The sequence below is a fragment of the Henckelia pumila genome, chromosome 4 (assembly GCF_033568475.1).
Source record: "Henckelia pumila isolate YLH828 chromosome 4, ASM3356847v2, whole genome shotgun sequence".
NCBI lineage: Eukaryota > Viridiplantae > Streptophyta > Magnoliopsida > Lamiales > Gesneriaceae > Henckelia > Henckelia pumila.
The window spans coordinates 139860945-139870089 of record NC_133123.1 but is presented as its reverse complement, the minus strand read 5'-3'; the positions used below and the strand labels follow the sequence as shown (position 1 = coordinate 139870089).

Sequence of the window (9145 nt, the reverse complement as noted above, 5' to 3'; positions counted from 1 at the left end):
AACAAGTGAATTATCAAGGGAAAAAAGGGAACATTCACGGTATTAATTTTAAATGTACAGTTACAACTGTAGTCTCAAAAAATATATATAAATAAGAAAGGAAACATAAATATATTAAAAATTATTTATTAGGTTAATTATTTTATACTAAAACTAAGTATCACGTGCAAATTATGAATTCAAATGCATCGGGCTCTTGCGAAAGGAAAAAAAAAAAGAAGAAGAAAGGATAATAATAATAATAAATAAATAAATATCTGCCTCCATTATTTAACAATAACTCATTGAAATTTCTGTGTCAAATTTATTGTTTTCAAAATTTCCAATTGCGTTCAGGAAACACGTGATAAAATTAATTGGCACGCAGGAAAGTCTTCTTTGACCAATATCTTGCAATAATTTCATTATTATTAAATCATCGTGTCACTGGACCTTGTTAATTACTTAATTTCCAATGCTACCCATTTAAAAGCGAGAATTACTGATCACTAAATGAAAAATGAAATTAATTATACGTATAGCAAACCATATTTCTTCACTAATTTCCGCAGATTACTATTTAAATGGAGCAAATTAAGCCAGATTTTTGGACCTTTCATTTGATGGAAGATATGATTATACGATCACTACTCTAATCAAGATTTTTAACAAGGCTATTTTAATGTACATAGAGTCAAACCTTTTTTTTTTTTTTTAAAGAAGTTATACAGTAGCTATTCTACTTAAAAATATGTTTGTCTTAGCATATACACACACACACACACACATATATATACAACCCTATTGTTCGATTAATTAATTTTGGAGGCTACAACTTGTTTTTCTCAGTCGTATTTTTGCATTTGACTAATATTATCTCACATTATGATTTGTCATCTCTTTCTTGAAAATGTCAAATTAGGAACCCTATTTCCATCTTGTACACATGATACCCTTATCTATAAAAACACACACACACCCACACGTGTGTGTGTGTTTTGACAATATAAAAACCTCAAATCTAAAAAGATCATTTTCCAAAGTTTATTAGAATTCAGCAAATGGAGAAGGCAACGGTGAAATCGAAGAACAAGATTTTGAACTTTCTACCAAAGGTAGCACAAGCATCGGTTTCATTCCAAAGCCCGCCTCCGTTCAGCCCGTCCGGCCGAGCCAAGTGGCCCGATTTCAACGTGAACAAGATCAAAGCCAAGATTAATAAAGGTCTTTCCGGCCCGATAGTGTCCATGATTCCGGTCGAAGCCCGACGGAATCCCAAGAACTCGGAAACGCAAGAGCCCACTTCACCGAAAGTGTCGTGCATGGGTCAGATCAAGCACAGGAATAAGATATGCAAGAACAACCAAGTTTCTTTACCCAAAGAATACGATCTCAGGCCCGTCTCTTCTCCAGGGCCCAACAAAAACAACAAAACTAGGCCCGATCGCCCCGTGCCTGAGCTGAAGAAGAAGCCGCCACAGGGGATTCGGAAAGTTCTCAGCGCGAGAAGAAGATCCGACGCGTCAGCCGATCAAGCCAAGCCGCCGCCGCCCGACAGGACGCCGAGCTTGAGCGAGATGCGGAGATTCGCCAGTAGTCGTGACACTTTCGCGAACTTTGATTGGACAACCGCACGAATTGCACCAGAAGAAGACGTAGAAGATTTCAACTCCGACCAAGAAAGAGGATACCGTGATGAAGAATATGAAGGCATAATCCCTGTTTCGGCGCCGATGTGTGTAGCCGAGTTGACTTTGGAGCCGAGAAAGGAGATCAATTTGTGGAAGAGAAGAACTATGGCTCAGCCGAAGCCTCTCCAGCTAAATTTGATTACATCACAATAAAAAGCAATTGAAAATCCTTTTTTTTTTTTCCTTAGTCCATGTTAACATTTCGTGATTTTAATTTCTTGTTATACGCTAGGTTTATTAATGATTCAGTCAATCTCGTATATACATGTATAAAGTTCTTTTCTTTTTTTCTTTTTCTTCTCTTTGTTTTTTCTTTATAATTCAAAAACAAATTGCAAATGAAATCGTTACAAATCTCCTTTTCCAACATAAAAAAAGGGAAAATGGCAAATTTAGTCATGTATGTTTGTCACTTTGCGATTTTGGTTCTCTATGTATTCATATTTCAGTTTTAATCCTGCATGTTCTGATTTTTGGTAATTTCGATCTTTTTTATTCAAAAATGCTTATGTGGCACAGTACACGTCAGCTCCACATCGGCACTGAATTGGTGCCACGTCAGCGCCACATCGGAAAAGGACTAAAATTGCAAAAAAAAATAAAGATAACGGACTAAAACTGAAATCTAAAAATATAAAAGACTAAAATCGCAAAGTAACAAACATACAGAACCAAAAACGCAATTTTCCCAAAAAAAAATTCATATCCGTAAAATGAATAGTGTATCCGACCCAGTTCATTATCAATAGTCCATTTTGAAGTGTAAACGACTCTTTGTTTTTTTAAGAAAAAATAATAATCTTTAAATTTCATTTAGGATCATTTTAACCAAATTTAACATTCGAAATTTCGAAAACCAAAAGAAGATTTCAAGCCTTGAAGTTTTTTTTTTTTTTTTGGTTAAAGAAAATAAAAATTGAAAGCAAGTTCTATATTTTTGTTATGGACTGGTGATTTAATTTTGAGAAGCATATACCGTCCAATTTTAATGGATCTACTCAAAGAGAGAGCCCTCAAAAGGCCCAACAGGAAGGAATGGAAACACGAAGGTTATGGCCTATGATCTTTATTTATACTTTGGTGTACATAAAAAATTGGGAGGATCAATTTTGCCTGTGGCTGTGGAAACAAACTAATTTACAAATTCGATCTAGCTACGTTATTTTACTGTTTTAGTGAATATATTATTGATTTAAAAACAACAGTTAGTTCATTTGATTCCCCTATATTTCAGTAATTTTTTTCATCAAAACTAAAACACTTAAAAGTTAAAAAAGAAACATTCATTCTAAGGAAATTTGCCTTAAAACCCATGGTAAAAAAATTCATATCCAAGAGAAGCCACCAGATTGTAATCAATATTAAAACCCTTTTTTCTTTAAAAAAAAACAGTATACAACTTTTAATACCAGAAAAAGGACCAAAATCTTATTAATTAGGATTAAACGGTACCATGTATTACTAAAATAAAAGCTATATATAGTTACTAGAAGGATCACAACTTTATGGGTGTTTAATGTTTTCAGCGTGAACATCTCGTGGCACCCTCATGTGTCCATTATATATATATATATATATATATATATAATTTTGATCATCTGCACTCTAGAATGCAGGAAAACTGTGTGCGACCATTAAAATTTATTACCGGGTTTTAATGGTCGCACTTGCAGGGAATCGGATCTATATATATATATATATGTCGTATTCAAATATAACAATAATTTTAAGAAAATATATTTGGATTATTTTTTTAAACTAGTTCAGCATCGAGACGACCATTTTTTCCTTATTCGTAAGTAGAGTAGAGTCCCTAGAGGCGAGTATGTCGGTGATCCATAAGTGACATCTTGCTTAACCTTGTACGCAATAAAGCGTAAATAATTGATATACAATTGCACTCTTTGATAAGACAAGCTTATTTAATTAATTTCCTTTATTTGCATGCCTTGCAATGAACTTACAAGCTACGCATCCTTTCAACGTCGCACTTTCGTTACTCTTTGACTAGGGTCACCCCCCACTTACCCCACACCATCCCCACAAAAAAATATTATAAATTATCTATATATATATATATATGTACATGTATGCATTTACTCACTCTCAAGTAAAGCACAAACAATCAACTTTAATCTTCTTAATTCTTTAACTTTTCTTTACCGAAATCCTTTGAACCTTCTAATCTATTATTTGCTTTTCCTTTCGTTAGAAGGAAAAAAGAATGAAATCCTACACATGCAATTCACTTTAAATTAAACAGTAGTGACGACTGGATACTATAAAAGATCAGGTACAAAAAAAAACACACACACACACAAGCACAAACTCAAGGATATGGAGAAGCTGTCCAGAGGAGGAGGGCTGAGCCACCTGTTCATGACGGTGTTTCTCTACTGCTTCGCCAATTTCATGGTGGTTCCGGCCATCACCGACGTGACAATGGGGGCGATTTGCCCTGGAAAAGATAAATGTTCCTTGGCCATTTATCTCACAGGAGCTCAACAAGCGGTAATTAATTAGGCGCTTTAATATTATTGTTTTAAGATATATAATTAAGTTATAATTATTACTACTAATCCATTTATTGATGCCAAATGTTTTGGATTTGCTTATACATATTTTGATATGGCATGAAAACATTATTAGTCCTTGAACGTGAACGCAAGGTTTTGGTTGATATTTCAGTTGTTTCTTATCAAACTATTTATTACATATAAATAACCTTTTGCGCACTTCTCATAAGCTCGTTTTATTGTGAAATGGAATTCTAAACTTTGTAAAGCATTTGCAGACAGTACTAAACTTAATTTGTAAATATAATCCATTTTTAAAACATTTACAAACACTTCGTTGATTAATTAAATTAAGACGTGCACGATTAAGTTTAAAAAATAATATTACGTCCAAAACTCATTAAATTGTTGATTTTTTTAAAAAAATTTGTGAACTATTTCATATATACGTTGAAAGAATATTTATTTCTTATGCTATCATTTATTTGAATTTATGCATGGTCATTATACCTTACTTGTGTAAAAGGTGAAGGGTACAAATTTTATTTTTTTTTTTGGAAAGAAGGTGAAGCTATATTTTCATGTAGCACTAAAGGAGTGGTTTTATCATTAAGAAGGCTTTGCTTATTTGTTTGTTATTTACACTTTTGGTACATTGCTTCATTCTCCGGCAATTTTTAATGCGTTACTTTTCTGCCAATGAATTGGCATTTATCAATATTAATGTAACGCAGCAAATCAAAAACCACAATCGATATTCCTTCATTTATATATATTTTCCGGACTTGGAAAATCGACTATTGTCGCCATTTAAATATATAGGTTTTGCGATTAAAATCCACCAACAAAAAAAAAATAAATAGAGAATAACATGCTTAAAATAAAGCTCCTGTCCATTTAACTCCAACGGTGGTTTACTTATTTCAAGGAAAAAAAAGAATTATTGAAGTCTTGGGGTGGACCCACAAGATTAATTAATTAAGAAATACAACACAAAGAAGCATTAATTACCCCAACTCGAGGGTAACTGATCAATAACTCATAAATTTTTGTCACATTTTTTGTTTTTTTTTTGTTATTTCCTATGTTTTGAAAAAGTAAAAGCAAATTGTATCCTCACTTTAATTATTTATTTTATATGTCTTGCTCCAAATTTTTTTTTTTTTTTTTATCAATTTTAGTTATGTTAGTATGCACCATTTTGTGCAACATTAATTTTATTCTTAATTTATTTTTCGCATATATATAATTACTGAATATATATACATATATTAAAAAGATTTAATTACTTAAAAAGGATATAGCGTAGAAAAGAGACGATTGATGGACTTTATTAATAAATATAGCAGAATAGATCGAGCATGCTTTAATTTGTTGCCCATTTGCTAATGTTTTGTCATTGCTTGCAATGAAAGTTTGTGTGGTAACGATGCCACGAAGTATGGCGTGGAAGACCATAATCAGAACATCAAAGACATATCAAATAATTACATGATCAGAAATATACATGATTATGCATGGCACACATATTTTTTACTTTTTCAAATGATTCTACATTTGAACTTTGTTACAAATAAATTTAAATAAACTTCAATATTTGTTTTTTGGTCAAAAGAAATTAGACACCTCAACATCTCGAAATCTGTAGATTATTGGGCTGGGATCGCTTGCGGTGATGCCATTGGTGGGGAATCTTTCTGATACTTATGGGAGAAAGGTCATGCTCACACTCCCTATGGCTCTCTCCGTTTTTCCTCTAGGTATATTCACTTCTCAACTTTTCTTCTCTTCGGTATATTAGTGGTCGGCGCACACACGTTTCGAATATAATATTATGTATCCTATATATTATATAATATATTTTTATTTGTTAAATATGATTTGGTTATAAGTCGGGGATGGGCATGCGTTACGTTAAAACATATTATCAAACGATGAAGTAATGAATTATAAGTTTGTCGGATTACTTTTGAACGAACATATGTACTTGAAAAAGTTAAAAAAAGAAATTCAAAGGTAAAAAGATTTTTTTTTAAAAAAAGTATATTCAGAAAAAGGGATGAAAAGCAGTAATGAATAAAAGAATAAAGCGTAGTCTTCCCACGGTACTAAATAAAGATGAAATTATGAACAATGAACTCACTATATGTTATGTTTTTAAAAATATAGTATTCTCACTTGTATTGAAATACATAGGAGATAACTATTTGAAAATATAAAAATAAAAATTTCAACGCTCACATAATTCCTTATGAAACGCTGTCTTAATCTGATATATGAGTGAATTATATTTATTAATGTTGCATGTTTTTCATGATATGCGATGAAAAATGGACTACATTAGTGATGTGATTTATTTTTGACAGTGATATTGGCTTACAGAAGGACGAAATATTATTTTTACGGTTACTATTTGCTAAAAACTGTGATTGCCATGGCAACAGAAGGAACTGTCCATTTTCTTGCTCTTGCATATGTGGTACGTCACTTCTCCATTTCCAGCATCATTATATATATTGAGGATATACAACACAAGGACTCTAGAGACAACTAGTATAAATTTTAAATTTTGGATTTTTAGTTGTATTTTTTTGAAATAAAGATTTGAATTTAACATACAGTGACCTGTTCTTGTTTACTATATATATTGCTGAGATACAGATTGTATTAAGAAATTTTGTCATTATTTTTTAAAAAAATTTGTGTGTGTGGAGTTGGTTACAGGCAGATAATGTTCCAGAGAGCAAACGAGCTTCAGTGTTTGGGATCATATCAGGCTTTGCATCTTCTTCTTTCGTCTTTGGGAATCTATCGGCTCGATTCCTTTCCACTTCTGCTACGTTTCAGGTATTCACCTTTTCGCATACTAATCTATATTGAATATTAGAAAACCAGGCTGGTTGCTACATGAAATGATATCGATAATGCTACATTTAATATGATTTTACATTGTTAGACGAGCAAAACTAGTATCGGTTAGATGAGTTCTTTTAAAATCTTGTGTGCATAGGTTGCTGCTGCAATGTCAGTGATAGCATTGGTGTACATGAGATTGTTTCTTCCGGAGTCATTCGGGAACAACGATATTTGCTCGAAAGTGAGCACAGAGACTGATTGTCTTCTACAAAAAGCTCCTGCAAAACAATCCAAACATTTCAAGAACCTGCCTTTGCTTGATGATGCTATTTGCTTGTTAAGGACAAGGTAAGAAATATTCCCTTATTATCATTCTACCAAATGCGAGGATGTGTGCCGGGGAAGAGGGCAGTCTAAAATATCTAGAACAAAAATCTTTCTCTCACAAGTGTTCATCATTTCTGCAGCCCCACATTTTCAAAAGCAGCAGTGGTTGCGTTCTTCGTCAATGTTGGGGACGTTGGCCTCTATGCTTCTTTGATGGTTTGTTACATGTTCCAGTGATATTTGGATATTTGATTTCATTAAGCAAAATGCCTATAATGATATGTTTTCTTTGCACTCAACCTCAATGTAGTACTACCTGAAGGCTCAGTTTCACTTCAACAAAGACCAATTCGCCGATCTAATGATAATTGTTGGGATTGCCGGAGCAGTATCACAGGTAGCTGTTTCCCTTGCATTCACATTATTTTTATCATAAACTTTTCGTGACTGTGATTCGTTTGTAAACTTTTCAGCTGATCATCATGCCAATACTAACTCCTTTCATGGGAGAAGAAAAGATGCTTTCTATAGGTCTCTTTTTCAGCTTTGCTCATGTAAGTAAATCTTTGTGCTAAACTTCACATAAATTTGACAGAAGATTTACTTGAAGAGCTGATAAAAACTTGTTTCATTTGTTCATTGCAGATGATACTTTACAGCATAGCATGGGCACCTTGGGTACGTTTCTTGATCTGTTTCTCAAAAATTGTGGATGAGATTTTTCCATTATGAAAATTTGATAGGTAGTTTTTCTAAATTTTGAATTTTCAGGTTCCTTATGCTGCAGCTATGATCTCCGTCGTGGCTACTTTTTCCCTGCCTTGTGTAGGTTCCTTATTTCTTGAATCAAAGCAAAGTTTTAAGCTTCACATGTTTCTTCATATTGTCGATTCATGTGCAGTTAAGGAGCATTGCTTCTAAACAAACTGGTCCAAATGAACAGGTAACTGTTGGCCTAATCCATTTTAGATTCGAATTGAAATGTTCTTTTAGAAAAGCCATGAGATTTCGAATTCGGTTGCTTGATTGTTTTTAGGGCAAGGCTCAAGGATGCATTACAGGCATATGCTCCTTTTCTAGCATCGTCTCTCCGATTGTTTTCAGCCCTTTAGCAGGTAACCCGAACCATTTTGGTTTTCTAAATGGGATAGATATTTGGCAACAATTGCCAATCATCTATTTGAGCTGCACATCCACTATAAAATATAGCTTTTACTTACCAGTGCATTCGAACCAAAAATTGAAAAACAAATTGGTGTTCAAGGCTCAATATAGAACTTGATTCGAGTAGTTTTTGAATAAATCAAACAACCACACCAGAAGTTCGATTTTCTAAAGCATCTGTTGAGCTATTTCAAGACTTGCTTGTTTTTTTCTATTTCAGCTTTGTTTCTATCCGACAATGCACCATTTTACTTCCCTGGATTCAGTATCATGTGCTCTGGTTTTGCTGCTGTAAGTGACTTATCAGGAGTGAAAATAAAAGCCATATTGAAAAAGATAAGTTTGATTATGATGAGTTTCTTGATTTGTGCAGATGATAGCTTTCATTCAAAGTACCACGATCAGACCGCCTCCTGCTGCTACATATTGCAGCAGTGATACTTCCAACCCTGCAGAGCCCCTAGTCTAAAACTAATACTTAGTGGCTCGGATTGCTGTCTAAATCTTTAGCTTCATCGATCTTTTAATGTATCGATGTGTGAACGAAGGACGTCTATGGAATCTGAACTTCATAAGCCAAAGATCGACAAATACAGAAGAAATCAAAGAGAA

At 33.3% G+C, this 9145-nt stretch overlaps 2 protein-coding genes across 2 annotated transcripts; both read left to right on the top strand.

Moving 5' to 3' along the window:
• Positions 1–1003: 1003 nt before the first annotated feature.
• LOC140866423 (uncharacterized protein At1g76070-like) lies at positions 1004–1961 on the top strand. The gene has a single exon (XM_073271411.1). It carries the CDS (start codon positions 1041–1043, stop codon positions 1821–1823), a length of 783 nt encoding a protein of 260 aa, XP_073127512.1. The 5' UTR covers positions 1004–1040; the 3' UTR covers positions 1824–1961.
• Positions 1962–3794: 1833 nt separating this feature from the next.
• Positions 3795–9133, top strand: LOC140860192 (uncharacterized). Its single transcript, XM_073263052.1, has 14 exons — positions 3795–4181; positions 5835–5946; positions 6553–6665; positions 6911–7033; positions 7197–7390; positions 7510–7585; positions 7680–7766; positions 7843–7923; positions 8015–8047; positions 8141–8194; positions 8271–8312; positions 8406–8484; positions 8754–8824; positions 8907–9133. Exons 1-14 carry the CDS (start codon positions 4008–4010, stop codon positions 9000–9002), a joined length of 1335 nt encoding a protein of 444 aa, XP_073119153.1. The 5' UTR covers positions 3795–4007; the 3' UTR covers positions 9003–9133.
• The last annotated feature ends 12 nt before the right edge of the window (positions 9134–9145 follow it).

What these genes read in the sequence shown, in the direction of transcription:
- LOC140866423 (XM_073271411.1), top strand. Translation starts at nt 1,041, where the DNA reads ATGGAGAAGGCAACGGTGAAATCGAAGAACAAGATTTTGAACTTTCTA.
- LOC140860192 (XM_073263052.1), top strand. Translation starts at nt 4,008, where the DNA reads ATGGAGAAGCTGTCCAGAGGAGGAGGGCTGAGCCACCTGTTCATGACG. An exon ending in TCACAGGAGCTCAACAAGCG is followed by an intron (nt 4,182 to 5,834) that starts GTAATTAATTAG and finishes CGAAATCTGTAG; the next exon opens with ATTATTGGGCTGGGATCGCT. An exon ending in GCATAGCATGGGCACCTTGG is followed by an intron (nt 8,048 to 8,140) that starts GTACGTTTCTTG and finishes TTGAATTTTCAG; the next exon opens with GTTCCTTATGCTGCAGCTAT.